This window comes from Vombatus ursinus, unplaced genomic scaffold, assembly GCF_900497805.2.
Source record: "Vombatus ursinus unplaced genomic scaffold, bare-nosed wombat genome assembly UNPS02014811.1, whole genome shotgun sequence".
Classification (NCBI taxonomy): domain Eukaryota; kingdom Metazoa; phylum Chordata; class Mammalia; order Diprotodontia; family Vombatidae; genus Vombatus; species Vombatus ursinus.
The window spans coordinates 10,538,447-10,564,354 of NW_020954589.1; the positions used below are offsets into that span (position 1 = coordinate 10,538,447).

The 25,908-nt window shown below is 39.6% G+C and overlaps 1 protein-coding gene and 1 long non-coding RNA gene across 2 annotated transcripts in view; one reads left to right on the forward strand and one right to left on the reverse strand.

Annotated features, from left to right (window-relative positions):
- Window positions 1-1,280: 1,280 nt before the first annotated feature.
- On the forward strand, window positions 1,281-17,004 carry LOC114053420. Its single transcript, XR_003570380.1, has 3 exons — window positions 1,281-1,389; window positions 11,981-12,064; window positions 15,057-17,004. It is a non-coding gene; the product is annotated as an uncharacterized LOC114053420 (long non-coding RNA).
- A 4,563-nt stretch (window positions 17,005-21,567) lies between these two features.
- The window catches only part of NUDT3 (nudix hydrolase 3), a 70,894-nt gene continuing 66,553 nt past the window's right edge, over window positions 21,568-25,908 (reverse strand). Inside the window, exons 4-5 of the mRNA XM_027876454.1 lie at window positions 25,821-25,905; window positions 21,568-23,610 (exon numbers count right to left, since the gene is read on the reverse strand). Coding sequence (XP_027732255.1) covers window positions 23,432-23,610; window positions 25,821-25,905 — 264 coding nt within the window. The 3' untranslated portion in view covers window positions 21,568-23,431. The remainder of the gene's footprint in view (window positions 23,611-25,820; window positions 25,906-25,908) is intronic.

A 25,908-nucleotide genomic window follows, 5' to 3' on the forward strand; every position in this document is an offset into this window, starting at 1 on the left:
TGTCCCCCTCCCTCCCCACCTTCCTCCCCAAGACAGTGCACAATCTGATATAGGCTATACATATACATTCCTATTAAACATATTTTCACATTAGTGATGTTGTAGGTAGGAATTAGAACCAATAGGAGGAACCACCTGGATAAGCTTTGAAAGCAGTTTAGTCAGAGATCAGGCTTCAAGGGGTTAAGTAAATGGGAAGAGAGGAAATATAGGTATGGAATGCAGACCTTTTTTTTTTTTTTTTTTTCCCCCTAGCAGCTCGGCAGGGGAAAGCAAGAGAGCTATAGCTTAGCGGGGATGGTAGGTCCAAATGAATATTATATAAGGACAAGGTTGAGTTGGGCATGTTTGTTGGCAGCAGAGATGAGAAGCAAGTAGGTAGGAGAGGAGAAAAGGAGAGGAAATGTTTAAAGAGGAAGGTCCTAGAAGAGAGAGAGAGAGAGAGACTTTCTGATCAAGGGTAAAAGTAGAGGGATTCGCCATGGCAAGGAAAAAGGCTACTTCTTTCTCAGAGCCTTGGAACTAAGAAAGGAGAGAATAGAGAACAGAGGGACTTTATGGTGGCGAGTAAAGGAGAACACGGAGTTCACAGTGGATGAACTTGATTTTGTCAGTAAAAAGAAGTGGCAAAGGTCCCCTGCTAAGATCGAGGAGGGAAGTTGGTCGGAGGGGGTGGCACAGGGGGCTTGAGAGAAAAGAAGGTTTAGAATAGTTGCTACAGGGAGCCAGGAAGTATGAAAAGAATGCCATGCCTTGGGGACCAGCTGATATGAAAAAGTATATATTTTACTGGACCCAGTCCTATTGTTTGACCTTTTAAAATTTTAATTTTTAAAACTATGAGCTTGAAAAATATCAAGCAAGAACATTTCTTTTTTTCAAAACTCGATTTATTTTTTTAAATTTTGAGTTCCAAATTCTCTCCCTCTCTCCCACCCACTGAGAAAGCAAGCAATGTGATATCAATTATACATGTGAAGTCATGCAAAACATATTTCCATATTAGACATGTTGCAAAAATAAACAAACAGGAAAAAGGAAGGAAAATAAAATGAAAAAAGTAAAGCATGAACATTTCAATATACAAAATAATAGAAAAAGAGGATTTCATAAGAAACTATGAACTTCTATTACGTGGCTTGTTTTTATGTATATATTGAATTTAATGACAGTTATAAAACTGTTCTGCTTTTCTGTTTCCCTTCCTGAACATCCTTCTGCTTTGTTCTGTGTATTTTTTAAATGATTCATTAATGCCCCCTTTTTTTGCATCACTTTCACTCCTCATCCTTTCTACAGAGCATTTAGTAGCAGTTGAGAGAAGGTAGAAATTGGGGCAGAAAAATATACTGAATTTGGAGTAGTTTGGCTGCATCTGGGTGATCCCAGGTAAGTCACTTAACTTTTCTGCAACTTAGTTCCTTATCTGTAAAATGAGGGATTTGAACTAGATGATCTCTAAAGGTTCTTTCCAATTCAATTATTCTAGCAAAAGTGGAAACAGAGAAGGCAGTTGGTTAGGGTAATCTAGGCAGGTTGTTTTTTTTTTTTAATTGTATTCATTTAGAACTTAAATACAAAAAGACAAAGAAAACCCAAAATATTCCCGTGTACACAGCACAACATAAGAAGAGGATTCAATATAAAAACATAAATTGCCATTTCACACTGTTTGCTTTTTTGAAAAAGTATGTAATAAATACTACACATTTTCAAAATTACCCTGCTTTTCTTGGCTCCTAAATTTTTTTTTTTTTGTTCTCTGATGTACACTTATTTTTTTTCTTCCTCCCTCCCCATCTGAGAGAAGGCGGTCATTAGGCATATATACATATATATATATATATGTATATATGCACACATATGTGAAACAATACTATACATACTTCTATTTATCAGTTCTTTCTCTAGGTATGGATAACATCTTCCTTCATAGGTCCCTTATAGTTGATTTGACATTAGTTGATCTTTAAAATGTGGTAAAATTCACTTGTAAATCCATCTGATCCTGATACTTTTTTCTTAGGAAGCTCATTTATGACCTGTTCAATTCCCTTTTCTAAAATAGGTTTATTTAAATATTTTGTTTCCTCTTATGTTAATCTAGATAGTTTACATTTTTGTAAATATTCTTCCATTTCATTTAAATTGTTAACTTTATTGGCATATAATTGGGCAACATACTCCTTATAATTACTTTGATTTCATCTTCACTAGTGGTATATTCACCCTTTACATGTCTATTTTATTGTTGTTGTTGTTTTTTTTCATAAAACCAACTCCGAGTTTTATTTGTTAATTCAATGGTTTTCTTATACTCAATTTTATTAACTATACCTTTAATTTTTAAGCTTTTCAATTTGGTGTTTAATTGGGGATTTTTAATCTGTTCATTTTCTAGTTTGCTTTTTTTAAAATTACATACCAATTGTTAGGTTGTTTAGTCTCCAATTAGTTTTTAATCTGTTTCATGCAGGTTTTTGTAGACAATTTTGTAACCAGACCTTATTTTTACTGTTCTACAATTGACTAAAAGGTATAGAGAGTACAACTCCCCATTGTGTTTATATTTGTTGATTTTAAAAGCATTTTATTTTATAGAACAAAATTCAACTTTAAGATCTCTCTCCCAACAAGGCTCCTTTTCACATGCAATTAGGGGAGAGAATTGGTTTCCCTTCTGGATGTAATTACAAGATACTGAGGTGATAAACTAAGTGTAAAGATAAACCTATCCTTGTATCCCTTTATAATGTGTGGAAAAATTCCTTAATTGAATTAAAAGGGGAAATGGCTATTGACTGCTTAAAGACAGGCCATGCTTCTGGTGGCCCTTAGAAAGCTAGCTTGTCAGAAAGTTGGGAAATAATTTTTACAGCAAGTGTTTCTGAAAAAAGCCTCATTTCTCAAATATATAGAGAATTGAGTAAAATTTATAAGAATGTAAGTCATTCCTCAATTGACCAAATGGTCAAAGGATATGAACAGGCAGTTTTTACATTAAAGCTATTTGTAGTCATATGAAAAAATGCTCTAAATCACTATTGATTAGAGAAATGCAAATTAAAACCACTCTGAGGTACCACCTCACACCTATCAGATTGGTTAATATGACCGAAAAGGAAAATGATAAATGTTAGAGCTGTGGGAAAATTGGGACACTAATGCATTGTTGGTGGAGTGGCGAACTAATCCAATCATTCTGGGCAGCAATTTGGACCTATGCCCAGAGGGTAATCAAACTGTGCATACTGTTTAATCCAGAAATACCACTTCAAGGTCTATATCCCAAAGAGAACATAAAAAAGGGCAAAGGACCTACATGTACAAAAATATTTATCGCAGCTTTTTTTGTGGTAGCAAAGAAATGGAAACTGAGGGAATGCCCATCAATTTCAGAATGGCTGAACAAGTGGTGTTATATGAATATAATGGAATACTACTGTTCCATAAGAAATGATGAGCAGGCAGATTTCAGAAAAACCTGGAAAGACTCACATGAACTGATGCTGAGTGAAGTAAGCAGAACCAGTAAAACATTATACATAGTAACAGCAACATTGTGTGATGATCAACTGTGACAGACTTAGCTCTTCTCAGCAATGCAATGATCCAAGACAATTCCAAAAGACTCAGGATGGAAAATGCTGTCCAGAGAACTATGGAGTCTGAATGCAGATCAAAGGATACTATTTTCACTATTTTTTGTTTTTTTGTGTGTGTGTTTTTTTTTTTCCATTTTATTCTGTTTCTTCCTTCACAACTTGACTAAGTTTTTCACATGATTGCACATGTATAACCTATGTAACCTATATCAGATTGCTTGCCATCTTGGTGAAGGGGGAGGGAGAAAAATTTGGAACTCAACATTTTTTTTAAATGAAAGTTAAAATGGGGGGCAGCTAGGTGGAACAGTGGATAGAGCACCGGCCTTGAAGTCAGGAGGACCTAGTTCAAATCCGGCCTCAGATCAAACACTGAAGGCTTACTAGTTGTGTGACCCTGGGCAAGTCACTTAACTCCAATTGCCTAATTTAAAAAAAAAAATAATGTTAAAATGTGTCTTTATGTGTAATTGGAAAAAATAAAATGTTATTTTTTTTTTAAAAAGTAAAAAAAAAGAAAGAAAGCTAGTTTGTTAGCTCTGTAGTTAGTCCAGGTAAGAGGCAGTGATTGAGAAGGGACTCAGTCCGTTAAAGGAAATAGCTCTTCATCTCTTGAGGAAGAGGAGATTTCTCTCTTCTTTCCACCAGCCATGGCACTTTGCATTGGAGCTACTCACCAAATAGGAGTCATCACATCCATTAGCAAGATGGTCTGGGAGACACCCAGTTCAAAAAAGTTCAAGGCACAGTGGAGATACATCCAGAAGGGTTTAGAGACACATAATCTCCATAGGGACATAGACACAAAAATGAGTAGCATTCCAGGTGAGATGTATCTTCAGGAAGTATGACCTCTGGCAGAAGAGAAGAGAGCTGGCTGGCTATGTATTAGATAGGGAACTAACCCTGAAAACTGAGAGCTGACTTGTTTTACAATTATTAACTCATTTGACCCTCACAACAAATCTATGAGGTAGGTGCTACTATCCCCATTTTACAGATGAGCAAACTGAGGCAAACAGAGGTTAAGTGATTTGTCCTAGGTCACACAGCTAGTAAGTGTGTAAGAGGCTGAATTACAACTAAGGTTTTCCTGACTCCAGGCCCAGCGACTTATCCACTGAGTTATCTAGCTGCCCAATAGTTTTGGGATGTTCAAACCCATAGACTTACCTTCAACATGGGGACAATAATGATCATGGCTAATACTTGTAGAACACTTTAAGGTTTGCAAATATTATCTTTCCTTTCTGGGGAGTTGGTGTAGAGGAGGTGCTACATTTTTGTTAGGACTATTCCTTGATAGGTTTTGTATGATAGAAATACTTTTTATGGAATCAGGGGACTTGGATTTGAATCCCACCTTCAACATTCGTTACTTGTGTGATCTTAGGGAAGACATTTGAACCCTTTTAGCCTCACTTTCCTCATCTGTAAAATGAAGGGGTTGGAATAGACTGCCTCGGAGGTCCCTTCCAGCTCTAAATCTATGACGACGTTATATAATCCCCTATCAGTGTCAAAAGAGGCACGAAACATGGAGATACACAGTTAACACAAAGGTGGTTGCTAGCATCTTGTAGAATGGCCTGAGAAAAGTCCAACTCAAAAAAGGAATCCTACAGATTGTGAAGCCCGATGTTCTTGTGTATGGATGGCATTGTGCCGATTATATCAAGCCCAAGAATACTGATGATGAGAAAGGGAGATAGGGTGGTCACGTAGCAATCTACTTTTCCTAGAGCTGCCAGGATAATCTTCCTTATGAACTGCTCTAAACACGATACTCAACAGCTTTCAAAGCCCAAACAGCCATCCCCACCCACAGCCATCTTTACTAGGGGAGAAATGATTGTGGACAAGGGGCCCAACATCCTTTTCACCGGCAGCCACAATTGCTCACCAACTGCCATCAGATGGGCAGACAGACACTGAGCCCCTGGGAGAGGCCCCCCAGTCCTGGTTCCAGCCCAACCCACGCATCCATCATCTGGCGAATTGGCCAGCCATCTCCACCAACTGTCAACTAGTTGCCATCAACAGCACAGGCAGGCCAGCCTAGCTGAAGCATCAGGGCATCCTGAAGAAGAGAAACCAGGCAAGTCAGACCACTTTGGCCATCATTTCCCCTCAGATCCCGATGGAGACCGCTCAGGACTCTGAACCCAAAAGCCTTGGAAATGGAAACACTTCCAGCCCATAGCCCCCACCCATAATCCTGGGAAACAGGCCTTGTGGAGATGCAGCCTGGTAACTACTATTCCTGCAGGGGCTGCAGACACAGCTACTGAAGACCTCTGAGAGAAAGTTCTTGTCACCAAGTTCTTTGTCACTGTCAAACAGTTCAACATCAGAAACTGGTATGATCTTACCAGTGGAAATGACATGAAAGAAGAGGTATCCCCATCTACTTTGGTGCTGTCCCCTAAGGACTGTGTATTTTTTTTTTTTGAGGCAATTGGAGTTAAATGACTTGCCCAGAGTCACATAGCTAGGAAGTGTCTGAGGTCACATTTGAACTCAGGTCTTCCTGCTTCTAGAGCAGATTTGCCATCCACTGTGCCACTTAGCTGCCTCTGTGACTTTTCTATTTGACTTTGCAGCTGAAACCTTGCATATGTATTTTCTCCCCCATTAAAATGCAAGCCCCTTAAGGGCAGAAACTGTCTTCTATTTGTATCCCCAGTAGGGTGCTTTGCATATAGTAAAAATTTAGTAAATGCTTTATTCATTCATTCTTTCATTCAATTGCCTCCCAGATCAATAGACTCCTTAACTTGTCATTTGCATTCCTCCATAGATCATTGGATAGACCTGTGCTAAGGTACAAAGAAAGTCTAAAGATAAAACATTTAAGGGGGTGCTATAAGAAATGATGAACAGGCTGACTTCAGAAAAACCTGTAAAGACTTGTATGGTCTGATGCTGAGTGAAGTGAGCAGAACCAAGAGAACGTTGTACACAGTAACAGCCACGTTGTGCAATGACTAAGATTGATAAACTTAACCCTTCCTAGCAATACAAGGATCTAAGACATTTCCAAAGGCCTCGTGATGGAAAATGCTATCCACATCCAAAGAAAGAAATATGGAGTTTGAATGCAGATTGAAACATACTATTTGGTATTTTTTTCTCTTCTGTTGAGTTTTGTTTCCTCTTTCTGGTGGTTCCTCCTATTGGTTCTAATTCTTACTTAAAACATCACTAATGTGAAAATATGTTTAATAGGAATGTATACATATAGCCTATATCAGATTGTGCACCGTCTTGGGGAGGGTGGTGAGGAGGAAGGGGGAGAAAAATTTTAAACTCAAAAGCTTTTGGAAGTGATTGTTCACAAATCAAAATAAATTAATTTTTAAAAAATTTTAAAAAACATTTAAGGGGGGAGTCACACAACCCAACAACAATGTACACAGAAGATATACTCAGAGTAAATGGAACAGTTTCAGGAAGAAGGCACTCTCTGTTCCCCCCTGGATTACGCTGCCTTGTAGCTATAGCCATCCTCCTTTCTCCCTCTCTGTCCCAAAGTGGGCCAGCCCACACAGGTAGTTCAAGGACACATTTGTACTTGAGTGGTATGAGGGAATTTCAGGACACAATTTGTATCCTGTTGAGGTAAGTCACATGTTCCTCAGCCTCTTGTTACTCATTCTCTTGGCTCAGGTCAGAAGCTGTAAATAATCCCTTCCAGGAGCTTCCTGTGGTCACCTTTCCGAGGGGCCCTGAAGCTTGGCTCATTCTGCCTAGTCCACCTGAGCCATGTTGTGACCTTTAACTTTCTACTCTAGGACAGTCAGGTCCTTTCCCCTTCCCAGCTATACCCTTTCTACTGGCCACTGGCCAAGCACGTGATGTATTTTCTGTCTCTCTTGGCAAGTTAGTGGACGCTGGTTCTGCTGGCACATAGTAGATTCTCGATAAATATTTTTTGGTGAGAGATCGGTGCAGTGTTGTGGTCTAGAAAAACCTTTGATTTTTCTTCCCTGTCTTCCCAGTCCAAGGAGCTCTCTAGGGCCCTAGCAATACCCACTTTCTTGATTGTTATCCTTCGCCCCCTTCTTCCCTGCTCCTGCTCTGAAACTCTAGCTGCTAGTTGCCTCCATGCCTATGGCCTCGCAGGCGGGAAATCAATCATTTGCACTTGCCTGAGTGGCACCCAACCCTTTTCTATAAACCCGTCCTGAAGCAGGGACTCAGAATTCCTTGCCACAGCTTGGTGCAAGACTGTGCCCAGTCCTGGGGTCAGCCTCTTGCAAAACGATCCCAGACTCCCTCCTGTGATGGCCCAAAGCCACTTTGCCCAAGGCTCTTTGGCAATATCCCATTTTGCATGATTCTGATCTGCCCTTTCTCAGTCCTGTTTCCGAGGTGTTGGTCCCAGCTTTGGTGGTGGAGGAAGGTACCGTGGGTTGTCTCAGTTTAGAGATGACAGTCCAGGCCCCTGTGTGAGGGGTCTGTAGGCTGCCCCAGTGACCTTCCCTTCCTGCTTCTGGCTTCCTTGGGCATCTCTAGTTAAGTTATATGGCCCTTTCTGTAATGAGCCAAATAAAAAGACCTATTGCTTCCAGCACTATTTGGCTCATTTAATTTTTCTTTGAAGCATAGCAAAGAACTCCTGGCCACAAATAGGAATACTGACAAAGGAGGACCACAGGATTTAGAGTTGTCAGGGACCACAGAATCTAGTACAACCTCTACATTTTACAGATGGTGCCCAAGGTCATAGGATTATAGATTTAAAGCTGGAAGGCACCTCAGAGGCAGCCAAAACCAAACCCTTTTTTTTTGTTGTAATTAATTTTTAGTTTTCAACATTCACTTCCATAAAATTTTGAGTTTTAAATTTTTTCCCCTCCCCTCCAAGAGAGCATGCAATCTGATACAGGCTTTACTTATACCTTCATAATAAGCATATTTTTGCATTAGTTATGATGTAAAGAAGAATTAGAAGTAGTGGGAAGAACCATGAGAAAGAAGAAGCAAAACAAAACAAAAGGAGAGCAAATTGTATGCTTCCAACTGCACTCAGACTCCATAGTTCTTTCTCTGGATGCAGATAGCATTTTCCATCATGAGTCTTTTGGAGATGTCTTAGATCCTTGCATTGCTGACAGCTAAGTCTATCAAAGTCAGTCATTGCACAGTGTGCCTGTTACTATGTACAACGTTCTCTTGGCCAAACCCTTTCACAGATGAGGAAAGCAAGGCCCAGATAAATTAAATAACTTCCTCAGGTCACAAAGCAGGGCCAGGATGCAAAACCAGATCTGATAACAACCCTGGGATTATATGCATTTTGGAGACAGAGAAGGTGAAACCTCCTTCGTTTTTATAACACCCTTTATGCTCCTGTTCTCTATCCAGAATCTCTCATTTTCTTTTGCCTTTTTATAGTCATTTAAAATGCACGGAAAGCCCCAGGGAAGGAAGGCATGGGAGGGGGTGCATTTTTCTGAGTTACCTCCCCAACTCTGTCTTTATTCTTCTTGGTCAATATCATCATCACCATCCCATTACTACTCATAATAAGCTCACTTTCACATTACCCTTTAAGGTTCCCAAAGCACTTTCCTCACCACACTCCTCTAAGGTAGACTACCTCTTGTTTTGAAGCATTTATGATCTTATCTGTGGACATTCTCTCCCACCATGAAGATCATAGCCCTTTCAATGCCTTCTTATCCCATGCAACAGTTATCTAGGTCCTTCTATAAAACTTCCAGAAATAATCTACCCAATATGTTAGGGAGGCCTTCCTCTGGGTTGTGGGACATTTCACATTCACATGACTAGCCCACCTTACTTCCCGAGTATACATTTTCATGTCCTGTCTTGTTTGTGAGTCATGCTATGGTGTATCATCCCCACCATGGAGTCCTTCATTTCCCTTCCAGTTTCCTGTTGATTTTTATTTTTTCAAAGGTTGTGGCAGTCCTCAGGAGAATAATAGTGTGTAAAGATCAATCAGCATAAAGATGAATGCATTTATTAAGCTCCTACTATGTGCCAGGCACTAAGCTAAGCACTGGGGATTCAAAGAAAGGTAAAAAACAGTCCCTGCCTAAAGGAGCTTCCTGTCTAGCCGTGAGACAACAAGCAAACAAATATGTAAAATAAGCTATGTAGAAGGATAAACAGGAAATAGGAAACTGTTAGGAAGCAACTCAGGATCTCTGAAAGCACTGTAGTTTTCCAAATATGATCTGGCCCCTTTTCTTCTTACTCAATTACCTGTTCAGCTCAGAAGATATAATGAGAATATTCTAGACAAAAATAAGAGAAAAGAACAGGGAGGCCTTTCTGATTCTAATAAACTGCATGTTTTAAAAAAATGTTTTTTTCAATTAATATTTATTTTCTCTCTCTACCACCTCCCTGCCCCTCCCCATAAACCCTTGTAACAAAGTACATAGTAAAGCCAAAAAAAAAAAAAAAAGCCATATTGGCCATGTCCCTAAAATGTGTCTCATTCTGTATATTTAATCCATTCTCTCTGTATCAGGAGGCAGGTAACATTAATCAAATTTATATAGCACTTTACGGTTTTGCAAAATGTTTCACAAATATTCTCATTTTATCTTCACAGGAACCCTGAGAGGTAGGTGTTATTATTATCATTAACTTGCAGATGAGGAAACTTGAGGCTAAGGGAGGTTATGATAACCTGCCCAGACCATGAAATGAGTGTTTGAGGCTGAATTTCCTGACTCTTTTTTTTTTTTTTGGCAGTTGGGGTTAAGTGACTTGCCCAGGGTCACACAGCTAGTAAGTGTCAAGTGTTTGGTCTGAGTCCAGATTTGAACTCAGGTACTCCTGACTTCAGGGCTGGTGCTCGATCCACTGCGCCACCTAGCTGCCCCCGGATTTCCTGACTCTTAATCCAACGTTGTCTTGTTATATTTATCGGTTCTTTCAAAGTTGTTGGCTTTTACAATGTTGTTCTAGTATAAATTCTTCTCTTGGTTCTGCTCCCTCTAGTCTGCAGTAGTTTATACTAATCTTCCCATGTTATTTTGAAACCATTCTCTTTTGTCATTTCTCATATTATATACATGATTCTATTATGTTCATATAGCCTTTGTTCAATCATTCCCCAAATGGTGGATGCCCCTTGGTTTCCAGGTCTTTCCTACCACAAAAAGAACTGTTATAAGTATTTTTGTACATGGGAGACCTTTTCATCTTTCTTTCATCTCTTTGGGGGTAGAAGCCTAGTAGTGATGCCTTTGGGCCAAAGGGTATGTACAGTTCAGAACTTTCAGGGTATAGTTCCCAAATTATTATTTTTTTTTTTGGTTGGGCAATGGGGGTTAAGCAACTTGCCCAGGGTCACACAGCTAGTGTTATGCGTCTGAGGCCAGATTTGAACTCAGGTTCTCCTGAATCCAGCCTGGTGCTCTATCTACTGAGCCATCTAGCTGCCCCCCAAATTACTTTTAAGAATAGTTATATCAATTCATAAATCCACCAACAATGTTAAATGCTTGTTTTCCCATAGACACTCCAACATTTGTCATTTCATTTATTTTTCAGGTTTGCCAATTTGATGTATATGAGCAGCTTTAATTTGTATTTTTCTAATTATTAGTGATTTGGGGGCACTTTTTCATATGGCTATTGATAGCTTGAATTTCTTTTCCTGAAAACTAATATCTTTTGATCCCTTATCAACTGAGGAAACACTTTCATTCTTATACATTTGAACACATTCCTTAGAATTGTTGAAATGAGATCAGACACTTGCCAGCAGACCACATCTTCGGGGTAGTATGATTCATTGACAGGTATACAGAAAACAAAATCCTGCTTTGCTTACTGTTTGTAATGTAACAGGAGATTGGGCAATGAGGGCCCAGTCCTGGGAACATGTGCAGGGGACCCTTCTTGAGGCTTGAGAGGCCTGCTTCTCAAGAGTGGATGATGATACAAAATGGAAGAGTCCAGTTCTCCATTTCAGAATATGCACAGCTATTATGTGACTATTTCCTATTCATGTACTGCATGGTGGCCTGTTGTTTTCCCTTTGAAAAGGACCATGACATCAGGAAGGTGATGCCATGATTTGCAAATGAACTGAATTTAAGTCAAGGAGGGCTGTGCAAAGTCACCAGCCTCACTTTCTCCTCCTGAACCATCTACGTCCAGTGGTAAGATATAGATCTGAACAACTGGAGATGGCCCCAATACATGGTGGCAAGAACAGGGTGAGTGTATCAAATGAACTAAAACCACCCCTTTTGTCTGGTGGTAATGAAGATAAAGACTGCTATAAGCCTCCAGGTAGGGAGAGAGAGGTAGAGCTGACTTGAAACCATGAGTGCATGGTACAAATTTTTCTGTCCGTTACATTTATTCTTTCCTTTTCTTAGGTGAAGAAGTAATGGACAGTGATGAATGGCCCAATCAAGCTAGGCCAGAAGTGGATTGACCTAGCACCTGAGACACTACATCCTGTAAGGGTACAACCTGTCCATCAGCTGTGCTGCATTGAGAAGTGATCTGACTGGGGGAAGAATGTAGTTATCACTTTAAGTCTGAGACTACTCTTACTCTTTAGGCCAAGGTGTAGAGAGGAGGGTGTGATCCAGTTTAGTTTTTGCCCTATCTTTTCAGTAAATATCCTTGGTAAAAGCTAATTATCACTAATATAGATGACATTGAGGAGATTAACTAGTACTGGATATTTAAAATTGGGGGGGAACGCATATAGGAATTGGAGCTTGATTTAAGAGCATTAGAAAGACATACCCCAAATCCCTCAGGGAATAACCCTAGAAATCCTGAGGAGCTGATGTAGCTAACCAGACCTCTGGGGACTAGATGCAACAATGACAGTGGGTGTTGGTAAAATGAGTACCAGAGTCTTAAAATGGGCTACACTTACAAAAAAGCATATGACAGAATAAGGCAAAACATAAGTTCTTCCAATTATGTGTCTCCTATGCATATGTAGGGAGACAAGAGATTTTGTTCCTGGCAGGAATGTGTAACAAAGACAGGAACAAGTGTGGGGGTTGGGGAATGGGGTGGTGAATGGGTTGGGGTAAATTTAGGGCAGAGGTCATCAGCCCCACCTGGCCTTTTTTGTTCTTGACATGCATAGCAAGGAGGGCATTATGGGAATCCAAACTTCACAGAACAAATCCCAAAGGTTGCCTTGAGACCGAAGGTTCCCTACTCTTGGTACCCATGCTACCCTTTGAATGTTTTCCTCTGCCAATTACATCACTATTTTCCCATTTACTTGCTCAAAATCTTTTAAGTCATCATTAACTCTTTCCTTCATTCTAATAGTAGCCCTTAGCACTCTCCTGATCCTTCAATTTTTCTTGCACCTGGCCCTTCTCTATTTGTATTGCTAGTACCCAAAACTCCAAACCCGTATGTCAAAGAATTTCACAGCTGAAAGGTACCATTTAGTCCAACCCACACTCCCAGAAGAATCCCCACTACCTCAATAAATGACCATCTTGCTTCCAATGAGAAGAAACCCACTATCTCTTAAAACAGTCCATTCTTTTGGTTAACTTGCCTCACCCCCACCCCCACATCAAGCCTAAATCTGCCTCTCAGCAGCTTCAGCCCACTGCTCCCATTTGTCCTCTGGGGCCAAAATGAACAAGTCTAATTCTTCTCCACTATGTTTGCCTTTTAGCTATTATCATCATGTATTTTCAGGCTAGTTAATTCCTCTAACCAGTCTTCATATGATATAAACTTCATCATCCTGATGGTCTTCATCTGAAGTTTATCAATGTCTTTTGTAAAGTGTGATGCCCAGAAATTCCATAAAGATAACATACTTACTGTTGAGTGACATGTTAATTCAGTTTTGGGCTAATCTACTGTTCTCAGTAGTAGGCAGTTCTCCGAGTGAAGGGAACTTAGGACATATGAGGGAAGGAGCTCTGATTTGACAATGTTCAAACCTCTGGAGAGGGAGGCAGGGAGGTCTGAACAGCCAAGAGAATGTGAGAGCACTGGAAACTCTCTGCTGGTGAGAGAATACCAAAAGCACCAAACCTAACTTCTGCCAACTTGACCTCTCTGTCCAGGACTGGACCAATGTCTAATAATTGGTGAGAGGGCTGGGAGGGCCAGGCCTAACAGGACTTAATGGAGTGAATTTAGAGTCAGATGTGAGTCCAGATTCCACACCCACCATTACTTTGTTGAGCAAACTTGGGAAGGTCAATTTTCCTGAGGGGAAAAAAAAATCTTAAGAATTAGAAAGGTCCTTAGAGCAAGTACCAACAGTCTTCTAGCTGGGTTTCCTTCTCCATCTTCTTTCCATGAAAGCCATCTTGCTCACTGTTAGATAAATCAACTTAAACAGTTCCATGATGCCACGTCATGTTGAAAAAACTTCATTTCTTACCACATTATCTAAACGCCCGTTCTTGATTTTCAAGAGCTAACAGAATTCATCCCCACCTTAATGATACAACTTTATCTTCCACACCTTCTCAAGTACTCTTCCTACTTTTTCACAAACACCCATATCCAACTCCCTGTTTTTTTGTTCATTTTCTTCTTTTGGTAATTTTCCTTGTTTTCCTCCCTTCTCCATCTATCTAAACATAACCCATTTTCTAAGACCCACTTTCTTCATGAAACCATCTTCAGCTATGCTGGACCTCATTCTTCTTCCTCTTTTTGAACTCTGGCCTTATAGTAATGTGCTTTGTGGCCTCTCTCCTCAGTAGACCACTTGTCCTGACCAAACTAGATGTCTACCAGCAACAAGGCCCTTTCTTGGTTTGAGTTACTGAAAAACAGAGTTTGCACACTGATACTTCCTTTTTTTGCTGGTCCAACTACTAAGGGAGCACTCAAGAGAGACAATAACAGGAATAACTGTGAGGAACTGGGAAACTGCTGGTAAGAAATGAGAACAGACACCAGGCAGAAGTGTTTGTGAAATACCAGTGTTTATTTGTTGGCACGAGATTACAACCTACAATTCCAATGCCTTTCCCTCACACAAAACTCAAGTTGAAGGAAATTGATTAACATAGAAAGGAACTGCACACTCAGACATATTAATATCAGGATTTTTTAAAAATGTGGGTGGGAGACTTTTAGTGGTGGCGTCAAAGCTTTATCTAGACAATAGATGGAAGGGATGGCTTTACTTTCTATTGCTCAGACTATGGAAAGAAAATTAAACATGTTCACCTCATCTTAGGTAGAAAAGGGGTATGTGTGTATGTGCATGCGTGCATGTGTGTATGCACACACTGTTCACAGCTTGAAACTGGCCTTCATGATCTTTCTTATTCAGTCCTATTTCTCTACACATTGAATCCAACCCAAATCTTTCCAGTAAAGGACAAGCCTAGCACAAGGGGAAAAGGAAGTGGGAAGAAGAATGAAGCTTAAAAAAACCTTGAAAAAAGAAAAAACAAAACAAAACCTGCAATTCCTTCCATTTCCATATTACAGGCTTCAGAATTGTTCCCATTCCAAGAGAGAGATTAAACCAACTTCCTCAGAAGCCGTTAAAATGCCACAAGAGGACAAGAAGTCAAGAGAAATGGACCCCCAGAAAGCTCACCTCACTTTTGTGTTATGAAGGTTGTCTTGGGAAAGTGTGAATGGACGGGGTGGGAGGAAAAGGAAGGGTTTAAACCCCAACCTCACAATGACTGGAATCAGTGATCAGGAGCACGAGGTGCAGGGACACAGTCCTCTGGCCTCGCTCCTCAGCTTCCACAGTTCACTGCGCTCTCCGTCAGCCTTACTTGTCCAATGTTCCTCTTTTAGAGGTAGTTGAGACTATAAATTTTAAGCTGTTCTTTTCACAACCCTAGCAAAGAGGCGTTTGCCTTCTCTGGCCCTGAGGATGGTTGGACAGGTCCCAAGACCACAGGTGAGATACCTTCTGCTCCCCAAATGTGTCATGGGCAGTACATAATAAAAAGATAATTAACATGCCAAACATTTTTTTTTCTGGCCTGAAATAAACAACAAAGTCTTAAGATATTGGCTCTGTGGGGTTAGAACAGAGGTTCTTACCAGCTTCAAGATCTTTGAACGCTGGTTTCTGGATGAGGAAGCTTTGGGTTCCGAGATTCAGTTTTGAAATTATTACTTAATCTGGTTGTTGTTTGTACAACAGTGACCCTCCACTAAAACATGGGGATGGGCAGAGAAAGGATTATGGAAAGGGTTTTTTTGCCCTTTTGGGGGACAAAACAATACATTTTGCTTCTTTGCCTCAACCTGATATTTCCTGGAAACATTTGTTCATATTTGTCTAAGAAGGAAACATGTGGACTTTATATCTGGCCATTTCTTCCTTGAGGGAATGCCGAATGCTGCTACAGAGGAAAGTGAGATTGGCATTTCTAGATTCACTTTTTAAAAAAACTAGTGTTATAATGCAAATGACAATTTGTATCATCCACAGTGACAAGTATTCTACTGCACAGAAGCTACTCCACAGACAGCAACCTGTTTGGAGAGAACACACATACCGGTAAAACACATGCAGCTTGACTTTTGGCTTTCAATATTTCATGCTTACCCTTTACAAAAGGCCATCAATGGTGACAGAGACAACATACTTGAAATAATGGATTGGCTGGCAATTGCAAGACACGAAGATATTAAGTTGTTGCCACTTGTGCAGCTCTGACACACATGAATATGTGAGAGATTCTTGCTTAACACATACTTGTTTTAAATAGTTCCCAACATCCTCAAATACTCTCAGTCACTTCCTCAAACACAAGACAATCTGATACACACAGCGAGGACATTTTTTTTCTAAAGACATGCTAACTGTGATAACCTTAGAAGTTCAACCCACCAGCTGAAAAGAGCCTACAAATACTCCCAGTTTAGAGAAAGCAAATCTTAACAGGCAAATCTCCCAGAAATTAGGCCCATCAAATACACATTCAAGCATCCAGAATTTTTTTGATTACAAACCAGCTGTGAAATTTTCAGACCATATAAAATGAACCATATATCTTTTCAAAGCTACATTTAAATCCTTTCCATTTCAAATGAGTTTCAAGCACTTTATTAATAAATGATACAATCCCATGCAGTTACTACACTCTACTGGGGCTGAAATTAATCATTTATATTAAGTACAGTGTAGCATAACACATTTATACAAATTCCGAAGATTTTAAACTCCACAGATCAAGATAACAAATGGCCTCTCCAGTCAATGAGTGGAGCAGAAGCAAGCTCTCATGTTAAAATAAAAACTCTTTAGATTGGAGAGGACTAGTCATCTTGATAAACCCTTGGTGCAAAAGGGGCTCCACTTGATATGCGGAACAAGGCAAAAAAGATGGATTCTCTTGCCCAAGTGACAGCTGTTCATCCCTTCTCTGGCCTTGTTAATCATGTACCAGCTCAGGGAGAACACTGGCTTCTTGCCCACTGACAAGATAACTTGCTCTCAATTTTCATCTTCCTCAGGGCTTTGGAAGCACAGATCTAATTTTTGCTTCAAGTCTCTGGTCTTTGCTAAGGATCGTCTAAGAATGGTTCAATTCAATGTTAGTTCCTATGTTAACTTACATAGATTTTCTAGTCCTTAAAGACTTAAACTGCTGTCCCCTATCGCAAACCATCCCCAACTGCTCGTCCCCTGTCCCCCACCCCAATCACTCATGTTAACAAAGGTTTTCATAAGTATACTTAACACTGTATATTCCTTGGACACCCAAGATACAGAGAAAAATCAGCTTTATACTTCTGAACAGAAAGTACACAACTCAGCAATGAGAACAGTTAAAAGAGCTCTGCTGTAGGATGCCAAGTTGGACAGGACTACATGGACCCCCAGTCAATGCCTTCTGCAAAAGAAAACCTTCAGTACTCCACCTGTGAGGCAATCATTTTCAACTAAGGCAAAGTTGCTCTAAGCACACTTTGCTCAGGAAGATTCTCACTGGGATTATTTCCAGTGTGAATTTAAGGGCAACGACACTAGATAAACTGCTAAGTCACCAAATCCTAAGCTCCAGGAGTAACAGAGACTTCAAAAAATAGTGTGGTTTGAGGTCCCAGTACTTGTTTTCTTTAAAGAAATTCCAGAAGCTTTCATAAAGACTCAAGTATCCTTCCTTCCTGGCCCAGTTCCTCTTAACTCTTTAAATTGTTGCCAGAAACACACCTGGCAAATAAATGATCCTTTGAGTACATGTTAAACTATTAAGCTGTGATAAGCATTCTTGGCTCTAGGTGCACATATAGAGATTATGATCAGATCAACTAGTCTGGAATTCAATACCTAGATAAATGCTTAACTGTACTCAAATATTGTTCTGAACAGAATAAATGTCATGGCTAATGTCTATCAACAACCAGCACATTAGTAGTTTGTGCTGATATTTTTGCTCCCCAACCTAAGGTTTTGTTGTTTTTTAAATAGATAGCTTTCTCTCTGCATTTGATGTGATTAGCGTATTAAAAGGGTATTTGAAAAGCTTAGCAAAATGAAATTATATCTACCTTACTCTTTTGTATTTAAAGCTAATTAAAACATACATTCAATTGAAAACGAATCAGAGAAAAAAACTTAAATGTCTGATCACTGATGGACAGTAGCCTAGGAATTCCATCATACATGTAACTTACGGTATCTTTTTTTTTTAAATAAAAAATTGTCTTTTTAGCAGAATCCCCTCCAGTATCAGTCAATTAGTAGATTTCTGACTTAAAATTGTTGATCAGTCTCTCCACCCTGCCCCATACAGATAATTTCATTTTTTAGAAATCCTAATTAAATCAATGCTATCAATGGTATCCCCCAAGCTTAAAACTAAATGGTTTTTTGCAATAGCAGCTAAGCTTCCAATGAAATGGCCCTAAAGCTACTACATAGGTTTTTTCTTTAAAGTAGAATGGGGTGAATTAATGTCTTGCATTTGGTCCTTCTCAATGGGAAAAGCATGATTTTGCCAGAGATGAAAAGTGCAAGTTCCCCACATCTCCAGGGAGGTTCTGAGCTAAGTCTTTGTGAAAAAATTGAATGCATTTGTCCAAAAATTAAGACCACTGAAAGGCCAACTGAACAGAATTAAAGGCTGTCAGTCTCCAGTAAGAAATGATGAGATTTCTGATTCCACTAACCGGACCTTGATAGAAACAACCTAGCAACAGTCGTCCCGTTCCCCCCCCCCCCCCCCCCCCGCGCACCTAAATACAATATACACAAGCACTACAATCAACATTCTCTCATTTTCTTTCTTTCTTTCCCCCAATCCCAGAATATCCTCCCATTTTTGGTTGTATCTGAGAAGGGACATCCAGAAAAAGGAAAGACATTCAGAGGCTTCTCTGGATTCCAAGAGCTTCTAATTTCAATTTGGCAATAACTGCCAAATAACACCCATATTTTTCCTTAGATTTCTTCTCCATTAACAGACATTGAAATAAGCTGGTCTTGCACATATATGTTATGAAGCTCTGTCCATATGCTTGCTACCCATCTGTGAGCACTACAGCCTAACTTTGGAAGATTATCCCTTCCACAATTTCCAAGCCTCACATGCCTCTCTGGGGCAAGCCTGATCTGCCTGTGGTTTACATTAACAGAATGTCAATGTGGTTAGGCAGTGTGACAAAACTATGTGAGCTTCAAGCAGTCCCTTGCCGTTTTTTTACAAATTAAAAAAAGAGGGAGAGGAAAAAAAGGGGGGGGGGGTAGAGATGAGGGTGGGAGTTGGGGGAAAGAGACATACACCAACATACTTGATTTCTATACCTTCAAAAAAAATCACTTCACAGCTAAATTCCCCAAATATAGCCGCTTGAGTTAATCATTCTGTATTCCAGCTTATTTTCTTGATGCACGTTATTTTCTGAAATGCAAATGGGATCTAAACCAAAGGATACTACTGATTGTACCACATCTCTGCCTTCAGCTCTCTCCCCCTACAAACACACACACAGAAAAACTGTGATACTATGAAAGTTACTACATATTCTATTGCACATACTAAGTATACTCTCAGCTCAGGCTTCAAGACCACTAGAGAAGTATTGGAACACCACAGAGCTAGGTAAGAAGCACACTATGGCTGTGAAATCTTTATTAAATGAAAAAGTAAACATGGCTCAGAATAAACTGATTTAAAAGGAAAAGGAAGTGGGGGAAAACTGTTATTCAGACCTCTAGAGAGGCATCAATGCATTAAACGGAAATTATCAATTTTTCAGTACAGGAAGCAGAATACATACTAGGGTCTAAAAGGTGCCTACTGATGGCACTCTGTTTAAGGAGGCAAAAAGAAGCACTGAGCAACTACCCTGCCTAGAGAATGGAGAGCTAAGGAGGAAGAAAGTCTCCATTACATAACTTTTTTAAACCCTTTTCCTTATAAACCACAAGGACTAAAATATTCTTGTCTCTCTCTTTTTATTCTTTTCTTCTGAGTAAAAGATTCTAGCATGGGCTACTAACCAACTTCTGACATCAAAAGAAAAAACATTTCTTCACTACAGAGGAACTTGACTGTGTAGATAACAGGATTGCAAAGCTCCTGCAACATACTCCTGAAGTACTTTATATTCATGTTACTTCCCCTGATGTATTTTCTAGCCCTGGACTTGGGGTTGAGAAGGAAGGCCACAGAGACCACAATTCTACTGCTGGGCTGTGCAGCAAATGCGAGGTGACCTCGGAAATCATGCAGAGCAACTATAAAACTATGTGTAATCTTAAAAAAATTGACGTGTCTCAAATTTATGTTACTTCTCCCTTTGATCCATTTCAGTTGCTGCTGACTTCACAGGGCCACAGTGAGTGAATCTTCTGTACGACAGAGTATTGGCATCTGACTTTGGAAAAGTAAATTCAATGACTGCAGTTTCATGTTGGGTATATCACACACACAAACACATATACTCCCTTCTCTCTCTTCTCTGCCTCCAAGAAAATTGGGATAGTTCTACTAGTATCCAATGAATGAAGCCTCAGACCTACTGTAATCTCTACAAACCTTCAAGGGGAAAAAGGGAACATGAATTAAAAAAAAATTCTAAAAGAAAAAAAAGAACCAACTTTTACTCTTTTCTATAGGACATTCATTCAATAGACACAATCAATGTACATGGCTCCTAAAATATGAGCAAAATCAAGAGGGTATGTTCTTCTTAAATATTACGTGGATGGCTTGGGTATGCGTATATACTTTCCTGTTTTTTTGTTTTCTTTGGGGAAATGGGACTATGGAAGTTAAAAGTCAATGGATCCATCTATCAAATCAATCTACCTATTCTATTACAAGAAATCTCTAATCCATACTAAAAAGGACAGGAATGGAATTTGTGATACAGAAAGGAAAAACAAAACTGTCATTCACTACAAGCATGGTGCAACAATGCACTGATTTTAACTATGGGTATTGGACAAAGCTTCCATTTTTTAATTAAAGAGCCTATCAACAAGTCCCTCCAGCTAAGGGCATTAATAGCATTGATTCATGCTACATTAAAATACTTCCTTGGCACAACTGATTTTCCTGACCCAAACAAAAAAGCCATCAGCAGTCATTAACAATATTCTGTCCTTATATTTTGAATTTAACAGACCAGTAACAACATTTTCAAAATATTGTTAAACATGCCTTTTAAAAAAAGGCCTGCATGCTATTGATACCAAAACTTTAGCTGCTCTTTCAGGAGTACCAGCTGTTTTTCCGCACAGGATTTTCAAAACAGCAAATCTATAGAACGAAGACAGAATTGATCTGGAAGGCAATGGTAGATGGCTTATGTTCTTGGGATGTCACTTAGGTCTTGGATGATTCAATCTGATTTTGTTTTTCTTGGCTCTTTTGGGCAAGACCTTGGAGTGCTTTAAAGTAGGGGGTGGGCTTCTTAAAAAGAGATGGTACATTCATTTCTAAATGGTTACATGGAGAATCTAGTTCAACATTTAGAATCAAAGTGTAATGCTCTATTTCAAACCACTGGAAATCCTGAACCATGGATATAAAAACTACTTTATTAGTATGGGATTAGTGTATTCTGACAAAAATGCTTGTATTGCTTCTTGGCCCTGTAGTTCCAAAGCTTTGCTTTGCTGTGATCTTCCTGTCTGCAAGCTTCTAAAATTGGCTACCTTCTTTTCCAGTCAGACACTAAATTGATAGGTCTACCAGACTTATTTGTTCCTCTTTTAGTGGGACGGAAGAAAAAACCCTTTTTGAAAGTCTAAATATTTATTAGAATTATTAAATAAAAGAGTACTGCAGATTTAATTTCACATCTTGGCTATGTTTTGACAAAGGAGATGCTACTAAGAACCCAGCAACAACCTCTTGTCCCAAGCCAGGGATTAACTAATGCCCTGCCCCCGCCCATCCCACAAACTCACAACCATTTCCTTTTTATTTCCCAACTAAACACAGTTGGCAAATAAAGACTGACAGTATGAAACATCAATAAACCAATAAAAGAGTTTAAAGTGTGCCAATACATTATGTAGCTATTCTAATAAATGATTAAGAGTCCTCTACACTAGTACTTCTGGGCAGAAGTTGTACCTTTCATATCCACAGCAGGAAACAATATTCTGAGCATGCTCCATGGTAAAATTATAAGTGCTGCTACACCATAAGCACGATAGTGAGCACATGAATGTTCCCTTCACATGCTTCTTTTTGGGGACACAATATGGTTGTCCTAGCACAGAAGAGGAGGAACACGTGCGGCTACTCTGGGGGAAGCACAGTCAGATGCTTTAGCACAAATACGATATCCAGTTCAGCACGATAAGGCATATGGACAAAGAGAGAGAGTTCATCAGCTACAAACAGGGCTGTGGAAAGAACTTCAAACTGGCAGGATAGAATTGGTGTTGGCTATTCCTGGTCTTTATAGATTCTAATCCCAAGAGCTCCAGTTCAAATCCCCACTGTCATCAGGGCAGGCTGAGATTCAATTCTATCACTTTTTCACTGGATCTAGACTGGGGTGACTTGCTCCTCCTGCCTGGGATATAAAAAGAAGTAAAGTGTTCTTCATGTTTTCTTCTGACAGTAGCAACACCAACTGAGAAGATGGAAGGCCATAAGCACCAGGGGCAGTCTGAAAGTCTTCAACTCTTTCCTCACCCAGGTCATCACAGCAAATGACCAAGGGTGGGGAAGTTGAAGAATGAACAGGGAAACTGGCCTAGGACTGTCAAAAAAAAATAAAAGATTAACCCTACTAGGCAGGTTACTTAAGAAACTCTCTTCTCTTCTGAAGCACTCCAACTGAAAGAAACTCTGCAAAATTAGACTCTTAAACGTGTCCTTCTCCAACCATTTATTTACATATTATATGTCAATTATATAATGTGTATATAAATGCATCATGCACTGACCATGACCAACCTGCCGGTCTGAACAGTACATTACAGGACAGACTCCTGGAAGAGATGGTCTTGCATTAGTATCTTTTAGTTTAAAAAAGAGGGAAATGTCTGGCCAGGATAGGAATTGGACAGATAAGAACGCTTCAGAGTGCAAAGCAGAGGAGAAGCTGCCCAGCTCTCATCAGAGGGTAGAGGTGGTGCTAAGGGGAAAAACACATCATGCACAAAATATACTTTACAAAATACATACCCATCCCACCCTCAGCCCCCCAAAGAGGATTTTTTTTAGAAAAAGAAAAAAAGCTCCACTTCATACCAAACAGCAACATTATCAAAGAATACTTCCTCTGTCTTAGGCTGCTGCCCATGCCTTGTTTGAAAGAGGAGGCATGTGAAGAGAAGGGGCAAAGAGAATCAGGGAGAGGGAAGGAGATCTGGATTTCAGTCTATTTTCCAATTCCTGTTTTTCTTGGGAGGATGTCTTCAGTCATCTAATGTCTGGCACCGAGCTCTGACTGGTAACCGAGTATGTAGTGCCCATAACCAGGGTGCCGTTGTTTGCCAGGCAGCCTTGCCTCAAGGTCTCAAAGTAGGAGGCCTGCACGGGTTTGTGATGCTGCAGCACTTTTATGGCATCTTCTATTTTAAACCAATCCCTTTTCCTTCCTGTTGGGGGGTAGAAAGAGTGACAGGAATGTTAGGGAAGCAAGGAAAAGCTCCTTATCCTATAGCTAGTCTACAGAGGAGGAGTTTAGCATTGAAGCATTCTTGCAGGATAAGGGACCCCACAGACTACCTGACTGTTTCTCCTTGCCACTGTAAAACAAAAAGTAAAAAGAAGACTCCCAACAAAGCTTTTTAAATTTATTTCAAATAGACATCTGCTTTAAGATAACAATTTTAACAAAAAACAAAATAGAAGGGAAAAGCAGCTTAGCAAAACAAACCAAGCCAACAACAACAAAAAATCTAACTTCATACAATGGGAAGGAAGCGACAGAAAAAACAAAAGGTTATCAATAAAAGTAAATTTTAAAAACATTTAAATATTATAACATTAAGATAGTATTATTAATTCAAGCCAGAAATAAAACTATGACACTGGGATATCATGGCTCATGAAGAGTACCCATATCACATTTGAGACTCTATATCCCCTGATGCCATACAGGGCAACACAGACTTGTATGAACTGCTGCTGAGAGAAAGGAGTAGAACCGAGAGAGCCATTGCTACAATAATGTTGTACAGACAAACCATGAGTCCAAGGGACTAATGATGCAGCATGTATTGCTGAGAGGTGAGGGACCCGGGTACAGAATGAGATGGATTTTTTTGGACATGGACAATGTGGGAATTTATTTTGCTCGACTACATTTGTTTGTTTATTGTGAGGCATTTGAGGTTAAGTGACTTGCCCAGAGTCACAAAGCTAGTATCAAGTGTCAGAGGCCAGATCTGAACTCAGGTCCTGACTCCAGGGCCAGTGCTCTATCCACTGCGACACCTAGTTGCCCCTTGACCATGTTTATTTATTAACAAAAGGTTTTTGGTTCTTCTTCTTCTTTTTTTTTTTTTTAATTAGAGGTATGGTAGGAGTGAAAGAAAATATATTTTTGTTAATTGAAAAAAAATTTTAAAGTATAGCAACATTGGCACTTCACCCACATTTATTTGTATATTTGTTCTGAGAAGTAGTATGGCATCATGGATAGAGAACGGGCCTCAACCCAGGGAAGTCCTGGGTTCCAGTCTTACTTCTGTAAGATAATGGCTACATAATGTCAGTCAACTAATTGCTCAAGTGCCCCAGCTAACTCTCCCAGACCCTAAGTTTCAGAGAAAGTGTTGACTTGATTTGGTAAAAGGTGTTTACTCATCCAGGAACTCCTCATATCAGTGAAATCAAAAGTCCAGTCCTATCTCTATCCCAGCGGCAACGCTAGTTCACTATCTGGCCATCTTTGGGGCATAGCAAATAGTTTGGCAGTGTTTTTGGTAAGTGGATCACCTACAGTGAAATTACACAAATGTGATTTAAAACAGAAAAGCTGGCAATGCTTTTCTGATGGCACTTCTACTTAAATATGCCTGTCTCCAGAGACATTAATCAATAACTCTGCTCACCCACAGAATTCTGACTTTGTAAGAAGAACTTACAACATCAATTTACAAAAGATCAAGTGACTCTTTTGGAGAGAGCCTGCCCCACAATAAAGACTGGAATGGATAGAACAATGAAGTCATTGGATCAATCTAAGACTATTAAGTGAGTGACTCCTCAATAAAGAGTTCTGGATTTGGAACAGTCAGAGGAATGGGACTCAAATCCTGATTCTGGTACCAACTACTTACATATGACTTTGGCCAAGTCACTTAACCTTCGCAGGACTCAGTTTCTTCACTTTCCAAACCTCCCTTCTCTACATCATAGATAGATGATCTTATGATTCTAAGAGGGCTACAAACTCCCTGATAACAGTTTTGTTTTCTAAAGAAATAAGAACAGTTTGGCATAAGTTGAACAACACAAACATTAATTACTGAGTCAGGTTTTTTTCTTCCTTTCAGAAAAAAAGATGATTTTAGAAATAAATTCAATATACCCTCCTGTTTTCTGTTTTTTCACTGCCAGGCTTTGAGGAGATAGGAGGGAATTTTAGTTTATTTAACATAAATTCTAAAATTCTCACTCTCAAGTTCAAAGGACTTCCTTCCTCCCTCCTTTTCTTTTTAAAGACTTTCTTATTTTTTCTATAAATAATTCATGATACTTCTGAGATTGCATCATCTACTAAGGTAAGAGTACAAGGGGCACCTGGTGCAGTGTCACTTACAGGATCACCTCCGAACACCCAACAGCATGGATAACTCACCAATATTGACTGAGTCCTCCCAGTCTTCCAACACTTCTGTGACAATAAGCACATAGACATATGTTCTGTGCTTCCTTTCCTGGTTCTG